Source organism: Chlamydotis macqueenii, chromosome 22, assembly GCF_036417535.1.
Source record: "Chlamydotis macqueenii isolate bChlMac1 chromosome 22, bChlMac1.mat, whole genome shotgun sequence".
Lineage (NCBI taxonomy): Eukaryota > Metazoa > Chordata > Aves > Otidiformes > Otididae > Chlamydotis > Chlamydotis macqueenii.
The window spans coordinates 1,807,299-1,832,964 of record NC_141577.1 but is presented as its reverse complement, the minus strand read 5'-3'; the positions used below and the strand labels follow the sequence as shown (position 1 = coordinate 1,832,964).

Genomic DNA, 25,666 nt, shown 5'->3' with positions numbered 1-25,666 from the left:
CGCCCGGGAGCGAGCGTGTCCGCTGGGAGGGGCGGTGACGGAAGGGAAGCGCGCTCCCGGAGGAGGTGGGGCTTAAGGCGGCGATGGCGGCAGAGCGGGGTGGGGCTCACTGAGCCCTGCGGGGTCCTCACGGGAGCAGGGTCGGGATCCAGCCGGGAGCTGGTCCGGGATCGGCGCAAGAGCAGGGGCAGGATCAGCCGGCATCAGCCTGGGAGTGGGGCTGGCATCGCCCCAAGATCAGGGCTGGGATCTCCCTGGGAGCTGGTCCGGAATCCCCTCAGGAGCAGGGGATCCCCTCAACGTCAGAGCTGGACTGGGATTGCCCCAGATCAGGGCTGGGATCCCCTGGGATCGGGGCTGGGATCTCCCTGAGAGCTGGTCTGGGAGGAGTTGGTCTGGGATTCCCTTTGATGTAAGGCCAGGATCCCCTGGGATCAGGGCTGGGACCTCCCTGGGAGCTGGTCCGGGATCCCCCCAGGATCAGAGCTGGGATTGCCCCAGATCATGGCTGGGATCTCCTGGGATCAGAGCTGGGAGCCCTTAGAATCAGGGCTAGGAGCCCCCCAGAACAGGAGCAAAATCCCCTGGGATCAGGTCTGGGAGCTCCCCAAGAGCTGGTCTGGGATGAGTTGGTCTGGGATTCCCCCTGGGATCACAGCTGGGATCGCCCCAGGAGCTGAGATTCCCGCTGAGGCAGGGCCAGGATCCCCTCGGATCAGGACCAGGATCTCCTGGGATCAGGACTGGGATGAGCTGGTCTGGATTTCCCCTGGGACCACAGCTGGGATCTCCAGGAATCAGGGCTGGGATCTCCCCAGCAGCTGATCTGGGATTCCCCCTGATGCAGGGCTAGGATCCCCCCGGATCGGGGCTTGGATCTCCTGAGATCTCTCCCCATCAGGCCCAGGGCCGTGGGGCAGGAGGGGGCTCAGGGGCTGGGCAGAGGGAGACAGGGACGTGAGACCCGGAGATCCCGTGGCCGATCAAGGAGGCAGGAGGCGCGGGGGCACCAGCACGGGTGTATTTGGCCAGGCAGGATCCACCTGCCCTCACGATCCCGACGGAGCTGTACAACACCCGCGCCCCCGCGGGACAGGGACAGCCCCCGGCACAGCGGGGAAATAATATTAACAGCAAAGGCGGGGGGCGCGGGGGGGGAGCGCGGGGAGCCCTCAGCCGAAGGGGCCCTTGACGTTTTTGGGCTGGAAGAGGGGCTGCTCCAGGGGCATGGCGCCCAGGCACTCGGCCGGGCTGCAGTGCCCCGTTTTGCCCGGCTGCCCCGTGGCACCCGGGGGGCCGGGGATGCCGGGGATGCCCTGCTGTCCCACCGGGCCTGGGGGTCCCATCTTCCCGTAGCCTGGTGGCCCTTGGGGACCTGGAAAAGATGGAGAGAAAGAGGGAAGTGGCAGGGCGCGGGGCTGGCAGCGAGCCCCGGCATGGGGCTGGTGGCCACGCGGAGGGAGGGGGCCCACCTGGGGGTCCCGGCGGGCCGCTGTCCCCCATCATCCCCACGCCTTTCTCGCCTTTCTCTCCTTTGGCGCCCGGCTCACCTGGAAGAGAGGCAGATGGGAGAGCGGTGAGACCCCGGCACAACCGCGGTGCTCGGGGATCACCGGGAACGCCCCGGCGAGCGGCACCTACCCCGCATGCCCGGCACACCCTGCCGCCCCTCTCTGCCGATCTGCCCTGGCATCCCAGGGGAGCCGGGGGGTCCCGGCCGGCCGGGCAGCCCGTCCTTCCCTGGGGGACCGGGTCTCCCCGGAGACGCCACCATCTCCACCGGGAAGTGCAGCCGGGAGGTGTAGTAGGCCATCCGCTCTGCGGGGGTACGCAACCACGCTCAGCGGGGACGAGGCGATGCCGGGGTACAACCGGCCCTCGCCCCCGTCGCCCTGTTACCGTCAAACATCTTGCTCAGCTCCTGCCGGATGAACCGCTTGATCTCGTCGTAATTCACCACGTCTCCCTGGGAACACACAAGGGACCGTGGCCACCAGGCCCCCCCGGCGGGACGGGGTCCCGTGCCCCGGCCGCCCCTTCTTACCATCATCCCCGGGGGTCCCGGCAGCCCGGGGCTGCCCGCAGGTCCCGGCGAGCCGGGGGGGCCCCTCTCTCCCGCGGGTCCCCGCGGCCCCACGAGGCCCATGGAGCCGCTCTTCCCCGGCCCCCCGGGCATGCCGGCTCTGCCCTTCTCCCCGGGGTAGCCCCTCTCGCCGGGGGATCCAGCTTCGCCCTGGGGAGAGACAAGGGCTCAGCCCCAGCACCCCCGGCCCCGAGTTGGGCTGCGGGATGCCGGGACGGCCGCGGTGGCACGGCCGGGCTCTCCCCTCACCTTCTGGCCGGCCGGCCCCATGGTACCAGGTTTTCCTGGGGGTCCCTGGGGAAACACAGAGGAGCAGGGTGGCAGGGATGTCCCCTGCCTGGGCACCCTGGGGACACCGAGGCCAGGCCGGGAGGATGCCACGGTCCAGCCCCGCGTCCCGCCAGGCAGGCGAGCGGCAGAGCCCACGCTTGTACCTCTTTACCAACGGGTCCGTCTGGTCCCTGCTCCCCCTGCGGAATCAAAGCGGGGCAGTGTGAGACGGCGGCCAGCGCAGTGCCGCTCTCAAGGTGCCCACCGCTCCGGGGTGCAGGGGTCCGCACCGCCTCCCCGCATCCCGCTGCACTCACCGGTGGTCCAGGGTGGCCTGGGGGTCCCGGCTGTCCTGGCATCCCTGGCAGACCTCGCTCCCCCGTGGAGCCCCGCTCACCCTTCAGCCCCTGCGGAAAGGCAGGAGGGAGCCCAAAATGTGGGACTCAGTGCAGGATGGGGTCAGTGACCCCCAAACTCACCCTCTGAGACACCCACTTGGCCCCCGTGTCCCGCAGCTGGGGCTGTAATGGGGCAGGGTCCCATCAGGTGGTACTCACCACTCCGGCGAGGCCAGCGGGACCCGGCTGTCCTGGGCTGCCGGGGGGACCCTGGGGGGCAGAGAGAGGGGTGTCACTTGGGGGGGACCATGGGTGATGCCCCCAACTCCCTGTGCCAAGAGAGGCCCCGCTGTGCTCCCTGCAATGGGCACCATCCCGGTGCGCCGTGGGGGACAAGCTCAACTTACGATGAGCCCCGGGGGTCCCTGCCGGCCTTGGGGTCCCATGGGTCCGGGGTCACCCTGGGGAAGGCAGCTTGATGAGGGACAGCGTGGGGCTCACCCGGGTCAGGGGTCCCGCGCCCACCCAGCCCCTTGCTCACCTCTGCTCCCGGCCGGCCCGTGCTCCCCGGAGGGCCTGGTTTGCCGCAGTCACCCTAAAACGAGGATGGGACACCATCGGCAGTGCAGTGCCAATGTCCTCAGGGCTGTCACCACCCAGGGCCACCCATCACTCACCTTCGGTCCCGGGAGACCTGGGTGCCCCGTCTTCCCCTTGAAGCCCTGAAGGGAGAAAAGAGCTGAGTGGGGGTCCCAGCTCCTGGTCTCCATTGGTGACCCCCAACCTGCAGCTGGGGGGGACATTCTCCCACCCCCTTGGTCTCAGCATCCCCAGAAGCATGCGGTGGGACAGTCCCGGCTGAGGGGACACCGAGTCCCGGCTGCAGGGACATGCCAGGCACCGAGCACCAGGGAGGGGTGACGAGGAAGGCTGTCACTCACTGGGGGACCCATCATCCCTGGTGGTCCGGGGGGGCCGGGGTCACCCTGGAGAGAAAGCGACACAGGTTGGGAGGGTCCCGGGGTAGCTGTCCCCCTGCCAGCCCCCAGGAACGCCCTGGAGCCTCACCCGCAGCCCTGGCTTGCCGTCCTTGCCGTCCAGTCCTTCCAAGCCAGCGGGGCCCTGCGGGGACAAGGTGAGGGTGTCGGGGCGTAGTTTGCACCGAATGGGTCTGGGGGTCCCCAAGGTACCTGCTCTGAGCCCCCCAGGCCATGGGAACAGGTCTTAGGGGAAGGGACTCAGCCAGCGGCGCTCCCCACGATACTGTCCCCTCTGCCCCCAGGGGTGACATGGGGGATGTCTTACCTGGATGCCCGGGGGTCCGGGGGGTCCGGGGGGCCCTGGCATCCCCGTGGGGCCACGCATGCCCTCGCTGCCCTGCAAGAGCCACAGGAGATCACGGGAGCAGCCAGGGCAGGGGACCCCTGGGCCACCCCGCAGAGCAGGGGCCAAACCCGGCCACCAGCCCAAGGGACGAGCGGTGCTACCGCGCAGCCACGTCCCGGTGGCACTCACCTTCTCAGCTGCTGGCCCCGGTGGCCCAGCTGGACCGACCTTCCCTGGGAAGCCGGGGGGCCCCTAAAGAGAAGAGGGGTGTTGAGTGAGGGGGGGTCATCGCCGCAGGAGCCCCCAGCTGTCTCCAAACTCATTTCAACGGGTTTGCTCTGGGGCCGCCCTCTGCACCTTGTCCCATGGGATGTGCCCGTGTCCCCCTGGTAGAACTCCCCCGTCCCCATCCCCAGCTGGCCACCCGGCCCCGTGGGGACACGGGGGGACACAGCTGGGGCCAGGCATCATCTCCTGGGGACACTGGGCTGTGCTGGAGCCCTGCTCCCGGCAGCACGTACTCACCGGTGGCCCCGGGAAGCCGGGCTGGCCCTGGAAACCCTGCAGAGAGAGGAGAGCTGAGCCGGACCCCGACGGCCGCACCCTGCCCGACGGGGGTCCCCGCTGGCCCCTCGGGGACGCTCACCTGGTCCCCCTTCTCGCCGGCGCTGCCCGGGAGCCCACGCTCGCCCCTCGGTCCCTGCGGAGAGAGGGGGGGTGAGGTGGGTGAGGAGCACCCCGCTGCACCCGCAGCCACTGCAGCCGCCCCCCCGTCCCCCTCGCAGACCACCGGGATGAGGAGGGGCACCTACCGCTGGTCCCGTGGGGCCGGGGAGGCCGTCCAAGCCGGGGGGTCCCTGGGAAGGGGCGGAACAGGGTCAGATGGATGTGGCTGGAAGGACCCTCACCCCCGGTGCCCGAGGTGAGGGGGGCACCTGGGAGAGCCCCCCGCCCCCCGAGCGCGGCCCCGAGGGACTCACCAGCTCTCCTTTCTCCCCGGGGGGGCCCACGTAGCCTCGCTCGCCTTTGATGCCCTGGGGAAGGAAGGAGATGAAGGCCCCGCCCAGGACAGGGGATGAGGTGGGACGTGGGGCACGGGTGGGACAGGGGGCATGGCTGGGAGGTGGGGGGACAGCTGGGGCACGGGTGGGGAAAGGTGGGGCACAGACGGGGCACGGACGGAGCAAACGGACAACGGATGGGATGGGGATGAGCCGGGCAGGGACGTGGCTCTCAGGGTCCCGGCAGCGCGTGGTGGCGGGAGCCTGCAGGCACCAGGGAGGGATGTGGGGACACAGGAGGTGGCTGGGGGCTGGCACGGGCAGCCGGGCACCCCGCGGTACTCACGGGAAGGCCGGGGGGACCCGTCGCGCCGGGGTAGCCGGGCTGCCCTGGAGGTCCCTGCGCAGGAGGAGGACGATGCTGAGCCACCCGCAACGCCCCAGCCAGGCGCCCAGAGCCCACGCGGCACCCGTGTCATCCCCGTCCCCTCCTCCCGCACCGCTCACCGGCTCTCCTTTGGCTCCGGCAAGCCCGGCAGGGCCGCGTTCCCCCTGGAGACCCTTCGGAGGGAGAAGAGAGGAGCTGCAGGGCGGCTGCTGCGGCCCCTGCCCGGGGCTGTGCCCACCTGGAGCGCGGGGGCTGAGGACCCAGGCACGGCCCGCGGGGGCGATGATCTCCACCCGCCCGGCACCTCCGGGCACCGGGAAGGACCCGCTCGGCACCCGGCTGGGCTCCCTCAACCCACGGTGCCAGCCACGCACCCCGGGCTCGACGCCCAAGCGTGGCCGGGTGCGCTCACACCCAGACCCCGGTCACTGCTGCCTGTGCCCCCCACGCCATGGCCCGTGGGCCCCGGTGCCACGGGGCCACGGAAAGCTCAGCCCTGGGGGCTACGTGGGGTGCCCCGGTCCTGGCACCCCGGCCTTCATCCAGGACACGCTTCGGACCGCGGCTCCAGCCTGGTGCCACCCGCTGCCTCCCCGTCCTCCCCGGGCATGCCAGGCACAGGTGACATGGGTGACAGCCAGGAGCCCCCGAGCTCCATGTCATGGGACCACTGGGGTGGGTTAGTGGGGTGACGTGGTGCCGAGGCGGTGGAGACTGGACAGGACACGCTGACACACCACAGAGCGACGACCCACACAGACCCACAGAGACCGTGGTGTTACGGTGACATTAGTGGACGAGGGGACAGGAGCAGGACACGGCCGGTGCAGGTGAGGGAGGGCAGGATCCTCTGAGAGCCATCGGTGCAGCCCCACCGCTGCCTCATGCTCGGAGGGAGCACGGGTGGGAGCAGGAGGATGAGGATGGAGATGGAGATGGGGATCAAGATGGAGATGGAAATCAAGATGGAGATGGATGGGGATCAAGATGGACATGGGGATGGGGATCAAGATGAACATGGAGATGAAGATCAAGATGCAGATGGTGGTGGAGGCTGGCTGACCCCAGAGGAGCTGTAGACCAGGGAAGGAGGAGGATGAGCCCAGGCAGCACGAGCCACACGGGGGGATCCTCCAGGCCCCCACAAGAGCAGTCCCTGGGGGCAGTCAGGAAAGGGATGGCAGCTGGGTGCCATCTGGTGCACCCAACCCGACCCACGGGAGCTGCGATGAGCCGTGGGCGCCATGCTGGGGTAGCAGGTCCCCGGCACACCGAGAGCGGCTGAGCCGAGCCAGCCCAGAGGCTGCGGCCAGGTCCCATGGCAGTGAAGGGTCCCGACGTGGGGCACTGGGGACAGAGAGTGCCAGCACCAGGTCGATCATTCCCGAGCCTGCAGACCCCAGGTCCGCCAAGACCCACTGCGTGGGGATGGAGGAGGTGGAAATGGGAGGATGGAGATGGGATGGAAGGGGAGGGGGGCAGCTGGGCTGCAGCTGCTCCCAGCGGTGACAGGGGACACAGCCAAACCAAGCGGCAGCGACAGAGGGCACAGAGCGGAGCCGTGCTGGGTCCTTACGGGCAGTCCGGGTGCGCCAGGCGTTCCAGGAAAGCCTGGGGGGCCCTGAGGGGAGAAACAGGGAGGTCACAGCCTGGAAAAGGCACCCGGGAGCCTGGGCTGAACCCCTGGGGCACTGTGGAGTGGCTGGGCACGGGCCAGCTCGGCCTCAGCCTCCCACCAAGCCGGGCTCCTGCTCTGTCTCCGGGTTGGCAGCGCCTTCGCCTCCATCTCCAGACTCGCCGGGAGACAGCCACGCCGTGCCGCACCGCGGCCTCGCCATGGCCCCGTCCCTCTGCCCGTCACTGTGGCCTCGGGGCAGGGTGCTGAGATGCCTTGGAAGCTTGCAGCATTGGGCTCCAAGCCCCCCAGGACCATAACACGATGCCCGCGCAGACCGGCAGCCCCCCATTCCAGGCAGGGGTACTTACAATGGGCCCGGGTGGCCCCGGGGGTCCCCGCAGTCCTGGTGAGCCCTGGGAAGAGACGGCTGTGTCAGACGTGACCACGGTGGGCGGATGGGGTCCTGGCCCCGCTGCAGCTCCGAGGGGCACGGCGGGACCAGCCACAGCCCCCACCAAGGGCTGGGATGGCAGGGGGGGCCAGAGGAGCAGGGCAGTGCTGTGGGTGGGGAGCACACCCACCTGCTCGCCTCTCTCGCCAGGGATGCCTGGGGCACCCGGCAGCCCGGGGTCACCCACGCAGTCCGGGTCAGGGCTGTCACCCTGCGGGGAGTTGGGGACACGTCAGGAGCCAGGGCCAGCTCTGCCCACCTCCGAGCCCTGCCACAAGCTCCCCCAAAGCAACCCCTGCTTCCCAGAGCCCCGGCTGCTCCCGCAACGGGGGGACGGTGCCAGGTCCTGGCCGAGCAGGGACCATCCCTGCAGCACCCTGGGGACCACGGAGCCAGACCAGGGTGACAACTCAGCCCCAGGGACAGCACGGTTCACTCACCCGAGCCTCCTGCTCTCTCGGGAACTGGGCGAAGCACTGGAAGAAAACCCCGGAGTCACTTGGGGATCCCTTGCAGGGATGCACTAGAGGAGCCATGGGGCATGGCTGGGCACAGAGCCCCGCATCCTGCACCCCTCGGGTGCTCAGCACCCGCTGCTCCAGCCTGCACCAGCCCCTGCTCAGGACAAACCTGTCACCCACCCCGGGGACCCCATCCAGAGAAGTGGGACCACGGAAGCCTGCGGGCACGCTGGGCAGGACCAGCACGCCCAGAACGCGCGCAGCCCTGCAAGCACCCGCAGCTTTGCGCAGCTGCCGCGCAAGCCACGGCTTGGGAGCATCTCTGTGCTTCACCCCGAGACCCAGTGGGACGAGGAGTTTTTAGGCACTGGGATTTCTGCCTGGAGGCGGGCGATACTCACGCGGGCGCAGCTCTCGCTGCCGGGGGCACCCGGCATGCCCCCGTCTCCCTTCTCCCCCTCGACGCTGCTGGGTGCTACGAAGGCTGCCTGCAGCTGGGCGCAGTCCCCGCACAGGGTCTGGGAGAATGCGGGGAGTCAGGGGCGTCCCGGGGGACTCGGGGGTCCCTTGGACACGACCCACAGTGGGAAGACACCCCATCCCCATGCTCTCACCTTCAACACCTCGATGTTCCGCTCAGCCATGACGGCCAGTGGCCCCTGGAAGAGATGAGGGAGGGAAGGGGATGGTCCCCACGCCGGGGGGAGCAGGACGGGTGGCCGTGGCGGGGGCTGCCAATGGGTGCAGCCGCTACCTACCAGGTCTCCAGCCGGTCCAGGCAATCCCGGTAATCCGTTGTGTCCTGGCATCCCCTAAAGCCGAGGAGAGAGCTTGAATATTTAAACCCTTCGCTAAAAGCTGGGCAGGATCGGTCCCCACTCGCCCAGTGCTGCTCCCGTCTCCCATCACTCACCTGGCGACCCGGGGCGCCTGGAGGGCCGGGGGGTCCGGGGGCTCCGGGGGGACCCTGCAACACCCCAAAACACAAATGGAGAGAGGTGAGGGGCGAGGTGAGGCAGGATGGGGGGCCGGGGGGCGCAGCGCAGCGAGGGCAGCACCCACCTGCGGGCCCGGCTGCGGCTGCCAGGACATCCCGGTCCACAGTCCTGGGGCTCCCTGGGGCCGAGAGAAGGGGGAGAGCGTTCAGCGGGGGCAAAGCGGAGCTGGGGGGGGTGCCCACGGGTGCTCATGGCACTTACTGGCATCCCGGCGTAGCTGGGGTCCTGGCGGGGTCCGGACGGGCAGGCGCACTCCCCAGGGTCTCCCTGCAGAGAGAGGGGGTGAGGGCAGGGATGGTGGCAGGGTGGCAGCGGTGTTCGGCTCCACCCTGACCCCAACTCACCTTCTCGCCCCGGGCGCCCTTCTCTCCCTGCCAGGAGAAAAACCAGAGATGGGCATCAGCAGGTGGCTCCCCCCGCACCCCCCACCCACCGGGGCGCGGAGGCCACCACCCCGTACGTACCGGCTGCCCACTGGACCCGGGCACCCCTGGGAGCCCCCGCTGCCCTTCAGGACCCTGCGAGGAAGAGAAGGGTGAGGAAGCTCAGCTCTGGCCTCAGACCATGGCACGGCAGTTTTTAGCCAGGGGAGGACAGCAATGCCGGCCCTGGAGGGCAGGACCTACCGGTGGTCCCGTGACACTGGTCCCAGGGGGTCCCACGGCACCTTTGGACCCCGGAGATCCCTGCAGAGGAAGGACAGCAGGAGTGGGGGGGGCAGGGGAGGAGGAGGGAGGGATGGGGGACGCTCCCTTACCTTGGCACCTTTCTCTGCCGCCATCCCCGGGGGTCCCTGGGGTCCGGGGGGGCCCTGGGGGCAGGAGAGGGTGTTAGCTCCCCCTCTGCAGCCCCAGCCAGACCCCTGCCCACCCAGAGAGCCATGGTGACAGCATTGTCCCCAGGGCGGTCTGGCCAGGACCCTGATGCCACCACCCACGCCAGGGGACCGGTGTTAGATGGGTGCGATCCCCCTGCTCGCAGGGATCTGGGGGGGGCTGGCGGCTGCCCCATCTCCCAGGGCTGGACAGCCCAAAAAGCTACTTACGGGTGTCCCGGGTGGTCCAGTGCTCCCGGGCTCTCCCTGGGAAAAACAGTGTGTGAGAGCCAGCAGAGCCGTTTGGCAAGGCACGGCACGGCATGGTACGGCACAGCATGGCACGGTACAGCACAGGCGCCCCACGCACCCACCTGCGGTCCCGGCTGCCCGATTCCCCGTGGTCCTGGCTCACCCTAGGGAGACAGAGCGGGAGTGAGCATCCCCAAGGCCCCCCGCCACCCAGCCCCCCGCAGCCCCGCTCACCTGCAGCCCCTTCGGTCCAGCGGGACCCTGAACCCCGGGCAGTCCCGGCTTCCCCTAAAACACACCGGGGTCAGCACCGAGGGCACGGTGCCACCCAGCACCCACCGCGCCGTGGGGAGGGGGCACTCACGGGTCTGCCCGGCTGGCCGATGCCCGGGGGGCCCTGGTCCCCTTTGACCCCGGGTTTTCCTGGGATGCCGACCACATCCGAGAAGTCCCCATGCGGAGCAGAACCGGGCTCGCAGGCGTCTCCCTGCGGAGGGGAGAGCACAGAAGGGGAGGTTGGGATGGGACAGAGATGGAGGGGTGGGCAACACCACGGTGGTGGGATGCGGGTCCCTGTACGAGCGCAGGGGGGTCTCACCTTCTCGCCTTTGGGGCCGGCCGGACCCCTGATGCCAGGCTCACCCGACAAGCCCGGGACACCGGTCATGCCCGGGGTGCCTGGGTCCCCGGGGCTGCCTGCGTCCCCCTGGCAAAGAGAGGGGACAAGGCTGGCATGGGGCAGGGGGGCACACAGTGCTACCCCAGCCCCACAGCCCGGGCAGGTCGCAGCCCCATCTGCCACCCCCAGCCCCTCCAGAGCCCCACCAGAGCCCCTCTCACCTTCTGTCCCTTCTGGCCAGCGTCACCGGGTCTGCCCTGGGGAAACGGAGGAATGGGTCAGGCCAGAGCATCCCCCAAAACGGGCACCCACGAGTGTGGGGGTCACTCACCGCTCTGCCCGGGGGGCCATCCTGGCCCCTCTGCCCCGGTGGTCCAGGCACAGCCAGCACTGTCGCTGCTCCTTCAAGGGCCTGTGGCATGGGAGGGCACTGCCCGCATGGCTCGCCCTGCAGAAGGGACATCCCGGTGGCAGTCCCATGCAACGAGCTGCACGGGTCTCAGCTGAGGGTTTCACAGACGGGGCAGGGAGTGGGGTCCCCATCGCAGGGCTCACCTTCTCTCCTTTGAGCCCCCGCATGCCCGCATCGCCCTTGTCTCCTGGGAGCCCCTGCACCAAGAAATCACAGCACAGGTGAGCCTATGCCCCCCAGCGCCCAGCTCCTGCCCCCCTGGGCTGCCAGCACCCACCCTGAGCCCCCGCACCCCCACTCACCGGTCTGCCCGTGGGTCCCTCCTGGCCGCCATCCCCCTGCAAGACATCAGGGTCAGGGCCAGGCTCCATAGGAACCCGAGGGGGGTACAGAAATTGGGGTGGGCACTGGGGTCACTCACCTTCTCCCCCTTGATGCCGGCCAGCCCGGGGAGCCCCGCATCACCCTGCCAAATGCCCCACAACGTTACGCACCCAGCACCCACACAGCCCCGGGGTGACCAGGGCAACCCTCCGCCACAGGACGGGGCGCTCAGCCCCGTGTACTCACTGGCAGCCCCTCGAGCCCCTCGGTGGGACCCCGCAGCAGCGCAGCGAGGACGCGGGCATCACAGGACAGGCAGGAGTCCCCCTGTGAGGCCAGGGAGAGGGCACAGCTCGGGGGGCCGCCCGCCGAGCGGGTGGGTGGGTGGGATGGAGGGACAGACACTCACCTTCTCCCCTTTCATCCCCTGGATGCCGGCATCTCCCTGGGGAGGACAGAGAGGAGCTGGGCCGGGTGCTGCCAGCGCTGGCAGGACGGTTGCTCAGCGTCCCCCTGCTCCGGCTGGGGCCGAGCCAGCCCACCCCTCAGCCCCGTGTCACCTACCCTGTCCCCCTTGGGTCCCGCGGGGCCAGGTCTGTCCTGGGGAGGGGGAAACAAAGAGGGAGCGTTAGGGATGGAGACCCTGCTCTGCCCTCCACCCCGCGTGCCCGCCCCCAGGACCCCAGCTCAGACTCACCGAGACCCCGTCCTTGCCGGGCGCTCCGGGCGCACCCCTGGGTCCCGGCTTGCCGGGCGGCCCGGCGACACCGAGCATCCCCTCGGACACGGTGGGACACACCTCGCACGGCTCGCCCTGCCCACGGGGACAGCGAGATGCAGCCCCAGGCTGGGCACGGGGGGGTCCGCGGGGTGGCCCCCGAGATGCCCCAAGCAGCCCCGAGCCCAGGGGATGGGCACGGCGGTGGAGCCGTGCTGGAAGGGGCACAGCCCCTTGCCGAGCCCCCCGGCCGCTGCACCCACCTTGTCTCCTTTCGGCCCCAGGACGCCGGGGGGTCCCTGCGGGAGGAAGACAGGGGACGGGGCTGCTTCAGAGAGCCCCGAGATGAAGGTTTGCCCCGGCAGCGCCACCCCCCAACCCCTGCCACCAGCCCCGCGGCGCGGGAGGGCCCCAGCCCCGAATGAGGCCGCTGGCTCTCCCGGACCCCTCTCCGCGCCTCGGCTCAGATCCCACCACCGCTCCAGCCGAGCGGCCCCGGCCCCGAGCCAACGAACTCATCGCTGACCCCGGGCTTTGGCTCACGGCACTCACGGGTGTCCCAGGCGATCCGCCGGGTCCAGGAGCTCCCGCGCTGCCCTGGAGACGGAGATGGCAAAGCCTCAGCCCGGCCAGGGAGGAAGCCATGGCTCTCGGCACCCCCAGCACCTTTCTTCACCTGAGGGGGGGTTTCCTGACCCCCAGGCTGAGCCCTGGGCCACCCAGCTGGGGCTCGCCCGGCCGCCCGCACCGCGAGCCAGCGCTGACTCAGCCACGATGGATCCGGCTCCAGCCGGGGATCCCCGGCACGGACCCACCGCCTGCCGCGCCGAGCTGCCCGTGGCGGGACGGGGAGCGGTTGGGACCCCTTCTCCCCGCCCCCCACTCACCTTTTCTCCCTTCGGACCCGGGGGGCCACCAGGGTCACCCTGAAAGGGAGAGAGGACAGCGTTAGCCCGAGCACCCCGGCCGGCCAGCCCCGTCACGCGGTGATGCCCACGCACAGCCACCGTGTGCCGAGCCGGGGACACTGCCCGGGGGGGTCCTTACCGGCTTCCCTGGAAAGCCGATCCCTGGAGAACCTGGTTTCCCCGGGGGGCCCGGCTCGCCGGCCAGCCCCTCGGGTCCCACGAGGCCAGGGTCACCCTGGAAGGCAAGAGGGGGGTGTCAGTGCCAGCGCTGCTGCCGGGTACCCTCACCCTCTCACCTCCCTGAGCACCCACCTACCTTCTGGCCCTTGGGGCCCACCACACAAATCTCTCCAGGTCGGCCCTGCCAGGAGGGAAGCAGGGTGTGAAGGCTCCATACGTGCCAGACCACCACAAAAATCTCTCCGGGCTGGACCCCACAAAAATCTCTCCGGGCTGGACCCCGCTGGGCGGTGCCTCAGGGGATGCCCAGGTATCACCCAGCACTACTCACATCACGCCCCGGGCGCCCCGGTTTGCCCTGCAGTCCCCCGTCGCCCTTCTCGCCCTTCTGGCCCTGCAGGACAAACGGATGTCACCCACGCCACCTTCCACGCTGCCCAGGTTGGCAGTGGCAGGTCCTGGCGTCTCTGCCAACATCCTGGGACCCACGAGGCAGATGTCCCCGCTGCGGGGCTGGGACCCACGGGTGGGCTGGACTTACCTTCTGCCCATGGGCGCCGGCTGCCCCTGGGAGCCCCTGCGTGGGAACAGCAAGGAAAAGTGGGTGCCCACGGGTGGGCTCATGCAGGGCTTCCCTCCTCCCGCTTGCACCACGGCTCATTTCACCTCCACCACCCCGCACCGAGCCACCTCCTCAAAGCTGGACCCTCCGCGTCCCAATCTGGGGTACGCACGAGACAGGGGTGGGGGAAGCAGCGTGGGGGTCCCCATATCACGGTCCCCATTCGTCGAGCATCACTTACCACCTCTCCGCGCTGCCCCTTCTCGCCCCGCGGCCCCTCAGCACACTGGGGAGGAGAAGGAGGGAGTGGGGTCAGCGGGGGGCAGCAGAGCCTGGGCAGGGGGTACATGGAGGGTGTGGGGGTGGTCTCACCTGGATGGGGCCGCCGGGGTGGGTGCGCACACAGTCAGCGCCCTGCGGGAGTGAGGAGGCAGCTCAGGGGCTCTGCCTGCACCAGCCATGGCTGGGGAGCTATGGGGAGCAGGAGCACACCCCAGGGCAGCAGGACCCCCACAGGGAGCATCCCTAGGGATGCAGGGATGTGGGACACGGCTGGGCACACTCACGCGGTCGCCTTTCTCCCCCTTGCCGCCGACGGTGCCAGGGAGGCCACGCTCGCCCTTCTCGCCCTGAAAAAGAGGGTGGGTGTGGGTGACAAGACGGGACACGGCTGTCCCCACGTCCACGTGCGTGCCCATGGCTGGGCCTGTGGCTCTGGGCAGGGATGCTCCGGGCACAGCTGAGGGTCTGCATGGCCACGTCCCTGCCAGAGCTGGGCTCCGTGTGTCCTGTGGGTGACAAACCTACCTTTGGACCCGGCGGACCCAGCGTGACCTAGGGAGAGAGGAGAAGCGTGTCCCACCATGGCCGGAGCCCTGGCAAATGCACGCTGCCTCCAAACAGCAGCAGGAGAGCGCCCTGTCCCCACTCTGCCCCAAATGCCACCCTGAGAGCCCCATGGGGCACATGGGGTCCCAAACACCGACCATCCTCCCCCCCGCCTGCCATCAGCCCCACGCCTCCAGCCAGAGGTTGCCATAGGAATGGGGCCACATCTGGAAAGGATCAGAGACCTTTCCCGCAGCCGGATGCTTCCAGGCCCCGGGCCAGGAGGAGCCGTGGGGCGCGGGGGGCTAGCAGCAATGGCAGAGAGGTGGGTGACACCCGTAGGCCAGCACCCCAGTGGCTTTTGCTGGCCCCGGCTCAGAGCCCAGCCCCAGCAGGCGCTCGGGGTCCCCATCCCCACCCGCCAGTGCAGCCCAGCGGCACACTCACGTTTGCCGAGGCCGTCTGCGGTGAGCATGGCGGGCACTGGAAAAGACAGGGATGGCGGCTTGCAGCAGCTTCACGCACCGCCCACAGCACCCAAAACCCCGCAGCACCCACAACCCCGCTCCCCTGGGCGCCCCAAACCCGCGGGGCTCACCCAGCAGCATCTCTCCCCACCAGCCCTGGGATGCCCGTGGGCGCAGGGGGGATGCCAGGGATGGAGCAGGGAAAAGCCAGGAGAGCGTTTCCACCCCCCTGCATCCCCGGGGAGGCAAGGAGAGCAGCCGACCTGGCACCCGGCTCTCCCTGCGGCTTTGCGGCTCGACCGCAGCTCTGCCGGGCCAAACCAGCCACTCCAGTCTGCTCCCACAGGAGTGGGGCTGGGTAGGACGGGGCTGCCCACACCCCACGCCTGAGTGACAGCAGCCCCCCCCCGGCTCCTGTCCCCCAGCCGTGACCAGCCCCACACCTCACCCCCTCACTGGGGAGCCCCCATTACCCTGCAGGGAAGTGACACAGAGGGCAAGAAGAAAATTCGGGCAGGCTCATAGCCCCCGCTGCCCCACAGCCCCCCGCCCACACTACCGGACCCCATCTGCACCTCGGGGATCCCCGGCATGATCCCACCGTGGGGTCACAGCAGCCCCGGGGGGATGGGGGCCATGCAGGGACAGGGCATAAGTCACGCCAGAGACGCTTCCCAGCTCCGGCCCCGCTCCGGAGACGCTCGGAGGGAACAAAGAGGCCCTTGGCCACGGCTGGGATGGCTCCAGCGGCGGCGGAGAGTTAAGTGGGGCCTCAATTCCTGCTCGGGGGAACAGAGCAGCCGCTTCTGAGGGCGTCCCTGCAGCTGGGGTGGAAGCAGAAAGCTCCCGAATGCAACGGGGACAGACCCAGCCCGGGCCACAGGTAGCCCCTGCCACAGCACCGGCGCTGGTGCAAGGATGGGGAGCGGAGCTGGGAGCGCTGGGACCAGCGCAGCCGGGCTGGGAGACCCTTTCCCATCGCCCCGCACCTTCTCCTCATGATCTCCCTTCGGACCGGTTCTCCTCAAGGTCCTCGCCGGCTCCTGTGGACAGAGCAGAGCACCCATGGGTGCTACCTCCCCATGCACCTCTGGGTTATCCTGCCTGGAGCTGAGCCCCGAGCCGCTGGCTCCGACGGCGGTGGGGCTGCCAGAGCCTTCCCCTCCCTCGCTCCCCAGCATCTGGCCGCCGCCAGCTCCCTCCCTCCCCTCGCACGGCGCGATGGAAAATGTGAGACAGGGCTTTTCCAGGGGCTGAACTGACGTGGCTGCCGGCTCGGCTGCACCAGGCACCCAGCACGGCGGCCGAGCGCTGTGCACCCCGCGGGGCCGGGAGCACCCCGCGGCGGGACGGGGACCCGCGGCAGACCCCCGGAGGGGCGCGGGAGCTCACCGCGCCCAGCGGCTCCTCCAGGCAGAAGCAGCGGGTGTACACCCGGCCCTCGGGCTGCGGTGAGATCTCGATGAGGTTGCTGCTCTGCATCAGCTCTGCCTGCCGACGGGTCTTGGGGGCTTCCACGAGGCACTGACGGGAGAGATGGGGGGGTCGTGGGGGGATGCCGGGGTGAGAGCTGGCAGACCCAGCTCTACCCAAGCACCAAGTGCAATTGGGCAGAGGGATGCATCCCGCACCGTGCCCTGCGCTGGGCAAGGGGACAAGCACCCGGTGATGTCCCAGGGCTGGTGGAGAGCTGCCCTGTGTCCCCGGCCACCATGAGCGGAAGGTGACCCACAGGCGAGCTCTGGCTGAGACCTGCCCTCACCGTGCCTCAGTTTCCCCTTTAGGGAAAACAATGCCAGGGCCTGGTGCGGACTGGGATAGGGGCTCGGGGGGGACTCACTCCGCTGGCCGAGATCTCGCAGCACCCCTCCTGCCTGGCCAGCTCGGCGTCACAGTAGATCTGAGCTTGCTGGATGTCAAACTGCAGCGGGAACGGGGGCGGCAGGTCAGGGGCGGGCAGGGAGGGATCCTGCACCGCGGGCAGAGCGTGCCCGCACCCCCGTGGGGACTCACCCGGACCGGGGTGCCACGCACGGCATCCAGCCCTAGGAAGGCATTGCCCTCCGGGACCAGCGCCCGCCGGGGTGCCAGGGGCTTGGAGGAGATGGAAGCGCAGTCGAGGTGGACGGACACGGCGCGGCTCTGCACGGCCACCACCACCTTGTGCCACCGCCCATCAAAGAGGGACGCCACGGCCTTCCCGGTGAAGACGGCGCTGACGAACACAGCCCCCGGCGCCCTGGCCTGAAACTCCAGGCTCTTCTCGGGGCCATGCACGGCCAGGGAGAGCTGGGGAGAGTGGACAACACCGCGCTCGGGGACGGCTCCCGGCTGTCCCCTCGCCACCGGCGTGTCCCACCACTCCGGGGCCGTACCTGGGGGTAGCCGTGCCGGTCGGTGACCTGGAAGAGGTACCAGTGCTCTCCAGTGCTGTTCTTCTTCAGCAGCAACGTGAGGACGAGGGTGAAAGCGGGCGGCAGCCCGTGGGGAAACACCTGCCTGTGGGGACAGGTGTCAGGAGCGGCCAGAGCCCAGACTGAGCGTCAATTCTGGTGTTTGCACCGAGGCCGGCGGCAGCACCGGCCCCAAAGCCCTCGCCCGCGTGGCACCCCCTAGCAGCATCGCCCCAACAGCCCCCGTGGATCTCACCGGGGTCCGTCCCCGGCGGCGACACCGCAGATCCAGCCCCAGCCCCGTGCAGCAGCGCGTGGACCGGGAGCCGTTCGCGTCTCAGCCGGACATGCGGGCCGCGGCTGCCGGAGGCGCCAGCAGTTATGCAACAGGAGCCGGACACGAGGCAGACGGCAGAGACGCTTCCTCCCAGCCTGGCACAGCACGGGGAGCTCGGAGCATCCCCCCAGAGCGCAGCCCCGCATCCCTCACACCCGCCAGACGCACAGGGTGCAGAGGGCACCGAGCATCCCCACGCACCCCCAGCCACCACCTCCGTCACCTGCCCCACAGCACAGCCACCGCCCCGCTGAACACCCCAAACACAGCCCTCTGGGGCGACTCCAGCATCGGCGCCGTGCACTTAGCATCATGGAATCACCAAGGCTGGGAAGGAACTCCAAAATCACCATGGTATGGAACTTTGTCCCCAGGAAGCCGGGGAACTCATCCCGAACCCCGCGGGCTCGGCGGGACGGATGCTCCCACGCACACCCACCTCCCGCCGGCAGCCTGGTCCCCTCTCAGGGAACGGGGAGCACGGCAGCCGTTCCCTGGTGGGACTGCGCCCAGCTCGCCTGCAGCCTGCTCAACCACTGGAAATGTTTGCTCCGGGCTCCGCTCCGCTCCCAGCCTCGGCTCCACCACACCAGCAGTTGTCCAAACCACCGCTCTGGAGCGGGACCAAGGCACGGGGAGCGGGCCAGACCCAGCGGTCCCCTCCGCTCTCTGTGGGGCATGAGGTTGTCCTCGTTGGGCAAAGAGGAGCGGGGTCAGGGTGGAGAGGCACCATGAGTGCCCATTTGGAGCTCACAACCTGGCTGCCAGGTTCACTCCTGTGCTGGATACTCCCTGGGGCCGGCTCCGGGCTACTGCCGGCACCTGGCCAAGAGCAACACCAGCGTGGAGCATCCACCGCCTCGAAGCCATCTAAGGATTTGGCTGCCCAGGTCAGGAGCCAAGGCCAGGTCTCCTTCACCCTTGGGACAGCCCCGTGCCCGGCGTAGCTGCCTGCCAGCCGCGGGGTGAGGTGGGGACGGGCGGGCTGGAGGAGACGGGCGTGCAAACCACAGCAGCTTCCTCCAGGAACAGCTCCGGAGGATGTGGACCCGCTCCCACCTTGCCACGCTGCAGCATCCCTGCCAACCCCAGCCTGGCACGGCGGCGAGCACGGCCGGGCGGGATGTCCCAGAGACGGTGGAGCTGAGGACTGGCCCCGGCGCACCCGACAGTGCCTTCTCAAGCCGTGCGGAGTTTCGGGCTTGTCTAGACCCCAGGGAGCGCCTGCCAAGCCGGGGAGAGCAGACACAGAGCAGCCACAGAGCCGCGGTTGCGTAAGGGCTGGCCGTGGCCCAGCCGAGCCGCCGCAGCCCGTCATTTACTTTCTAGGAGGAAGGTGGCTCGGGCAGCCCCAGGGCCGCACCAGGGCACCTCTGCGTCCGCTCAGGAGCCGCCTGGCCACTCTGGCACGAGTGAAGGGCAAAGCCTAAGGAGCTTCCCCCAAGCCTCATCCTTAAAACGCGTGGGGACGGTCCCCGGTGACGCCACCCTGCCAGCCGCCCGCACTCACTGCGTGGGCTGGACCAGCGGCACGGCGCCCAGCCGCAGCACCGCCGGCCCCCGCGGGTTGCGGACTTTCTTGATGGAGGAGATCTTCAGCAGGTCGAACCTTTTAATCAGGTTAAAACCTGCGGGACAGAGCGGAGGAGGTGAGATCCCGGCCCTGGCATGGGCACTGAGGGCCAACGCCGCCCAGGCGGGGCGCAGAGCCCACCCTGGGGAGCTGGGGCCGTGCAGGGTCCTCATCTACGGGGCAAGAGGGGTTTTCTTTACCTGTTACATTCTCATACTTGCTCCCCACCAAATCTTCGTCCCAGAGCGGCGGGCACGGCTCCCCTGCGAGGCAAATCAGCACGTCACCACAGCGTCACCGCAGCATCACCGTGGCGTCCCCATGGGCACAGGGCGGCTGTACGAGCAGGGTCGGACCACGCCAAGCCCCCCACCAAGACCAAGCAGGTCTCGGGTGCAGCCGGGAGCTCGCCCCGGCCCCTCGACGGCGACAGGGCAGCGCGGATCCAGCCAACGCGGCTCCCGCGGCAGCGCCGGCTCCTTGCAAGCATCCGGCCGGGAGCCAAGCAGCAGGTTTGGAAGGGACGAGTGGTGAGCTCAGAGCTGGCCCCCGCCGCCTCCCACGGCAAGTTCACCAGGTGAAACGCTTCTCCCTGATCGCTGCGTGTTTGGCCTCAAAACAGCCCTGCGGCTGGAATCAGCATCAGGAGACTTGGACGGGTGCCACGGACACCCAAGGCGGGGAGATGGCACCCAGAGCTGGCCTTCGTGTCCCACCAGTGACATCCTCAGACCTGGTGGCCCCAGGGGACAGGCGTGAGGGGACGGCCAGAGGCCAAGCCGCAGGAAATGCCGTGTCAGGCGCGATCACGGGGATGCTGGTGCTGTTTGCAGCTGCTCTGATGTATTATTGCTTTAGCAGCATCGATCCACCTCCACTGGATGCTACCAGATGTTGGGAAGCGCAAGACAGAGGGGGAAACAAGGGGGTATTGAAAGAGAAAATTGTTTTTTCTCCGTGCACGCACCAGCCCTGGAGCAGGGATGGTCCTGATGATTCACCCTCCTCTTCCCCAGCCCTCAGCCATTCCCGGAGGGGCGGCTCTGGCCCCTGCAGCCTCACTGCCCACCTCCACCTCCACCTCCACCCAAGAGCCGGGCGCCACTGCGATGCTTCTCCCTGAGGCTGACCACTCGCTCGCACACGGTCAGCAGCAGCGTGAGGAGGTGCCCCTCGTCCCCGGGACCCTCGGCGCGGCGGCAGCAGCACGTGTGGGGGCCAGGGGCAGAGCTCCCTCCCGCCGGCAGTGAGATCATCCGCGGCGGGGCAGGGGGCGGAAAGCGAGGCATAAATCACCCCGCACGCCATCTGCTTTGAAGAAGCCTCTCCCAGCTCCAGCGCTGCCCCAAAGGGAAAACCTTGTGTCCCCGACCCTCGCTTCCCTAAGGAAGGGCTGGGAGCCAGGAGGCCGCGCCACGCAGGACCACGGGTGCTGGTGCCGGGGGTCCCTTGAGCCAGGCAGCCCCCGGGCTCCCCCCGGGACGAGCGACCGCTCCACCCCTGCAAAGACTGATGCAACCGCGGCTTCGCTGCCAGCAGCTCCTCCCCACCATCCGCCTGGAGCTCACCCCGAGCTGTGGCTGGCCCCACACCGAGACCCACGCACAGCGGCCCTGCACCCAGGGACGCCTCGACTGGGACACTCATGGGCTACATCGTCGTCCCCCTGTCCTCAGCCACGCGGTGACAGCCCTGAGCCCTCCACCGTTGGCATGCACCATGGCCAAACCTCTTCCCACCTCGCAACCGGAGGCCAAAACGCCCTCAGAAGCTCTGGGCATCCTCGCCGCTGCCCCGAGCGGTCCTGGCTCACCTACAGAGCAGCTCCCGCCCGGACCCGGCTCCCACACGCGCTGCCGGCCGGCGCTGCCAGCTGGCAGCGAGCGCCCCGCGGCCGGAGCGCGGCCAAGCCCGCTCCCTCCATGAGCGCAGCCGGGGCAGTGGGGCGTTCCCGGGGCTCGGCCGGAGCGGGGGCGATGGCGGGGTGTCCCTGGGCTGGTTCCCCACGGCAGGGCTCGCTCGGCTCTCCCTGGCCTCCTGCCCACACGGGATGCTTGAGCAAAGCCTCACGGTCCGGGCGGCCGGCACTCAGCAGGGGAGCCGATGTCCGCAGCTGCCGCTCCAGCCGCCGGCGCGTCCTTGCGCGCAGTCCCGGCACGTGGGGACCTGGCACAGCTCACAGGGTCCCCCGGCCACCTCTGCCCTGCGATCCCTGGGTGCGACCCAGCCCTTCCCTCCTCTCCCCAGGGACAGGCAAGGAGAGGGGGTCAGTCCTGTGAGGACCCTGAGCCCTCGCTCCCGGTGCCCCTTACCTTCTGCCGGCGGCAGCTCCTTGCCCTCGCAGGTGCTGACGAGCCCGGCGAGCGCCAGGGCCCAGAGACCCCTCATGGTGCCCGCGGCAGCGGCTCGGGGCCAACGCGGCTGCCTGCGAGGGAGAGAGATTGGGCAGTGCGGGACAGGCACGCGCCGGGCATCCAGCAACGCCACCAGTGCGGAGTCGACGCTGACCCACTCGGCCATGGCTTGGGCAGGTTTTGGGGGCTGGCGTGGCCCCCATCCACTGCTAGGACCCCCAGCACCCCGGCATTCACAGGCTCAATCCACCTCCAGCACCCAGATTGACCCCAAACATCCAGAAACGCGGAGGCTGAGGTGCCGCAGAGCAAAACCGGGTGCCCCCTTGTGCAGGCTCCCCCCAGAAAGGCCTCGCACCCCACTGTTCCATGTCCAGGTCCTGTGTGCACCCCTGGGACGGCCCAGGCCCCGCGGGTCACCCCGACCCAGCCTCGCTCCTGCCTGCTTCCTGCCACGAGGCGAAGGCTGCGGGCAGCCAGAGCCAGGCGTCAGGACAGAGCGGACACGCTTGGCTCCGCTCGCCGCTGCAGGAGCAGGACATGCAGCCCTGCGCCCGCGTCCCCCCACGCGCGGCAGTTGGGGACCCTCGTCACCAGCATCCCTGCCTGCACTTAGCTCTCCTGCATCCCCCCCGGCTCCCCTGCCCCGAACATCCCACAGAACCCCTGCACCCCTCAGCTCCCCAGTGCTGCTTCCCGGCTCCCCTGGCCTGGCACCCCCTGCACCCGCTCCTGGCTCCCCCTAAACCCACCCATGCACCCACCCCTACTCTCCCTGCTCCCCCTGCACCCACCACTGCTTCCCCACGCACCCACTCGTGCCCCCACTCACGCACTCACCCCTGCTCTCCCTGCACCCAAGCACCCAATCCTGCTCCCCCCCCCGCCTTTCCTTACCCCCGCACCCTCCGCACCGGTGGGTCCCCGCGGCCCCGGGACGCCGTTCCCAGCCCGCCCTGCCCCGGGGCGGTGATTAATTACCGGTAATGACGGGGATCCCCCGTTCCGCCCCCGTCCGACGGCGGGACCGGGCTCTGCCCTGCTCCCCGTGCCCGGGGCCGGCAGCGGCGGGGCTCGGGGGGGTCGCGGGGGGCTCACCGGCCCGGGGCTCACCTGCGCGGGGCTCGGCGGGGCCCGGGGCTGCCGCGGGGCTCTGCGGGGAGGGAGCGGGCGGTGCCGCGGGTCCGGTCGGTCCGGGATACCGGTAGCTCCGCTGCGCCGCCCCCGCCGCCTTCCCCGCCTCCCTCCGGGGGGGCCCGAGCCGCCCCCCGGCAACTGCCCGCCCTCCGCCTTCCCCAACCCGGGGTGGGGGCCCGAACCGCCGCCCTCCTTCGCATCCCCGCCCTCCTCCTCCTCCTCCTCCTCCTCCCTGGCAGCTCTCTCCTTCCCCTCCCCGCGGGGGCCCGGAGGAGGGAACCCCCCTGAGGGGGCCCGAGCCCAAACCCTGGGGTGGGGGTGAACCCCATTCTCTGGCTGCTACCCCTGTGGAGCAGCTCTTACCCACCCCCCGCCCCCAGCCACCCTCCAGGGACCAGAGGGGACCCAGGGGCTGGCACCAGTGGTGGCATCACTGGCTAGAATGGTTGCCACTACAGCGATGAGGGGGTCCCTCCAGGGATGCTCCTCCATCCGTACGGCACCGGGCCCTGGCACCCGGCCGAGGCCACAGCGGCACCGCTCAGAGCCCGCGGCACCGGGTCAGCCGGACCCCACCATGCCACAGTGCTGATGTACCGTCCCCTGTGCCTGGTGGCTTGGCGATGTCCCTGGTCCCTTGGTGCCCTGGTGCCAGGCTGGCCCAGGACAAAGTCTCTGCCGCTGTCCCTTCGGCTGGCACCACCGGCCCTGACAGTCCCGCCGAGCCCTGGAGGGATCCGGCACCCATCCTGGCTCACGTCGCCTTGCCGCAGCGTCTGACTTGGCACTGCAGAGAAATGCCAGCCTCAAACGCTGCCACGCTGCCCTCGGGCCCGGGCCCCCGACTCCACTCCAGCATCCCCTGCCCACGCCATCCAGACCCCGAGCCCCCTGCGGGCAGGGAACAGGCCTGGAGCAGCCGCCGACCCATGCAAGTTTGGGTCTGGGGGGTGCAAAGCAGCCGCGAGTGTCCCTGCGTCCCCAGCCCCGCATCACCATCCCTGCATCCCCATCCCTGTTCCCATCCCTGCGTCCCCTCTCCGAGGGATGCCCAGCACGGCACTGGGTCCCCGCTCAGCCGCTTTCCTCCCAAATTGTGATGAATCTATTTACACTGAAGCTTTACAAACGTGCGTTAGGGATGCATGCATCTCAATAAATGCGCTCTAATTAACAACTGATATTTATTCAGCCCACAATAAATAAGCTGTGGCAGGCAAACCGAGCGATGCCGCTTTTGAAGAGCGGCTCGACTGCCATTTATTCAGCCGACAGCCCTCGAGACGCGGCGACAGAGCACTCCATCCTCCTGCGAGCTGCCTACTGTAGTAATTAAGGGTAATTAAAGCAAGTGGCTACGAAATAGAACGAAACTTTTATAATTGCTGTTTATTGGACGATTATTCACCTCGAGCTGTTCTTCGTTTGTGGCCACCCAGCAGCAACGAACTCCGGGAGGAGGCCAGATCCTGCTCCCCCCAGCGCTCTGCGAAGCAGAGACCAGCTTGGGTCCAGCCCGTGCTGGCATCCCCTGGAGCGGCGCCGAGCTGGGGGATGGAAAACAGGATCCTGCGGCCCCTGCCCACCGACCCAGCACGGAAAAAGCAGAGGCAAGCAGCGCTTCCAAGAAACAGCTGTGCTGCCTGCCAAGAAACACGAGCCCGAGCAGAGCCCAGCAATTTTTCAGGCTGGAGACAATTTGCCTCCAACCCCGAGCGTCACACGGCGGCTGCGGCGCTTGCGTTACCGCGGGGCTCCCCGCTTCCCGTGCCGAGCTCGGCCCCACCGAGGACCCCCCATTGCCGGGGGGGCGAGGGCTGGGGTAACGCCGGCCGGACCCCGGCCGCTGGCCCGGGTGGCGCGTGGGAGGGAATTCCTGTGGCGAGGATTTTGGCCGTTCAGCATTTATTTCTGCACCAGTTTGGGCACAAACCCCCCGATTCCAGCGCTGGCTGGGAAGGAACGAGCCCGCAGGGATTCTTTCCAGCCTGACAGGGCCCATTTGTTCCTGTGACGTGAAAACAGCAGTTTTGCCTCTTTGGGAGGAAATACTTTGCCGAAAAGCGAAGGAGAAGCGGCTGGGGAGCCAAGGGGCAGAGCTCGCCGTCCCCCCACACCGCCGCGGGCCGCGCAGCCTCAGAGCGCTCTTTCCACCATTTCCGCCCCCCGAAAACCGAACGGTTTTGGCACGGGGCGGGGGCAGCTTGGCTCGGATGGAAGCCGCAGATGAAAAATGGCTCCGGGGTTCTCCAGCCTGCTCGCACCCACCCCGTATCCCCCCAATCGCTGCCTGGACCTGCAGGATTGGGGGGCCGACCCCCGTCCCCCCTTGCTGGGGCATGCCGCGAGCCTGCGCCTCTTGCCTGGGCCCCATTCCCTCACCACATATGGCGTCTCCATGAGTAATCAGAGCTGCTAATTGCCAACAGATGCCCCAGGAAACCCTGACGCTGCCTCTCGCCGCCGTGTTTGGCTGGGAAGGGAGAGGAGGGGAGCTGGAACCAGCCCCGGGACCCCCAAAGCGCGGGGCGGGGGGATCCCAGTGCGTGGCAGCTCCCAGCAGCTGGGGCAAGAAGATGAGGTTAGGCAAATTAGCAAGAGCCAGGCCAAGGCAGCGGGCGAGCATCCCCCAGGAGGGGCTGGAGCCCCCGCCCCGCAGTGTCACCCCCGGAGCACTGCCCAGCCTCCCACCCCACAGCCTCCGTGGGGCCGGGGAGCTGCAGCCGAACCCCACCGCAGCCCCTCACCGCACCACCCACCCCGTTCCCCCTCAGTACGGGCAGCCAAAGCCCCCGCGCTCGGGACTGGCCCCCTCCCAGTGCCACGGCTCCAGCATCTGTTGCACAACTGGAGC

At 69.2% G+C, this 25,666-nt stretch overlaps 1 protein-coding gene across 1 annotated transcript; it reads right to left on the bottom strand.

Annotated features, from left to right (window-relative positions):
- Window positions 1-1,005: 1,005 nt before the first annotated feature.
- Window positions 1,006-22,874, bottom strand: COL16A1 (collagen type XVI alpha 1 chain). The gene is made up of 71 exons (XM_086764976.1): window positions 22,789-22,874; window positions 21,634-21,746; window positions 19,522-19,584; window positions 19,259-19,376; window positions 17,394-17,517; window positions 17,032-17,307; window positions 16,859-16,939; window positions 16,411-16,542; window positions 16,008-16,061; window positions 14,999-15,034; window positions 14,531-14,557; window positions 14,290-14,352; window positions 14,096-14,137; window positions 13,965-14,009; window positions 13,703-13,738; window positions 13,493-13,555; window positions 13,298-13,342; window positions 13,121-13,216; window positions 12,961-12,999; window positions 12,626-12,670; window positions 12,337-12,372; window positions 12,053-12,169; window positions 11,920-11,955; window positions 11,765-11,800; window positions 11,602-11,682; window positions 11,453-11,497; window positions 11,334-11,369; window positions 11,175-11,228; window positions 10,951-11,067; window positions 10,841-10,876; window positions 10,599-10,706; window positions 10,365-10,487; window positions 10,235-10,288; window positions 10,123-10,164; window positions 9,980-10,015; window positions 9,692-9,745; window positions 9,561-9,620; window positions 9,399-9,452; window positions 9,279-9,305; window positions 9,136-9,201; window positions 8,999-9,052; window positions 8,850-8,903; window positions 8,695-8,748; window positions 8,551-8,595; window positions 8,338-8,454; window positions 7,916-7,951; window positions 7,606-7,686; window positions 7,393-7,437; window positions 6,983-7,027; window positions 5,526-5,579; window positions 5,365-5,418; window positions 4,998-5,051; window positions 4,830-4,874; window positions 4,664-4,717; window positions 4,543-4,578; window positions 4,207-4,269; window positions 3,997-4,068; window positions 3,760-3,813; window positions 3,633-3,677; window positions 3,369-3,413; window positions 3,233-3,286; window positions 3,099-3,152; window positions 2,911-2,961; window positions 2,671-2,760; window positions 2,518-2,553; window positions 2,333-2,377; window positions 2,045-2,233; window positions 1,900-1,966; window positions 1,642-1,818; window positions 1,473-1,550; window positions 1,006-1,375 (listed from the first exon to the last, which is right to left on the bottom strand). Exons 2-71 carry the CDS (start codon window positions 21,707-21,709, stop codon window positions 1,173-1,175), a joined length of 4,830 nt encoding a protein of 1,609 aa, XP_086621102.1. The 5' UTR covers window positions 21,710-21,746; window positions 22,789-22,874; the 3' UTR covers window positions 1,006-1,172.
- Between the last annotated feature and the right edge of the window lie 2,792 nt (window positions 22,875-25,666).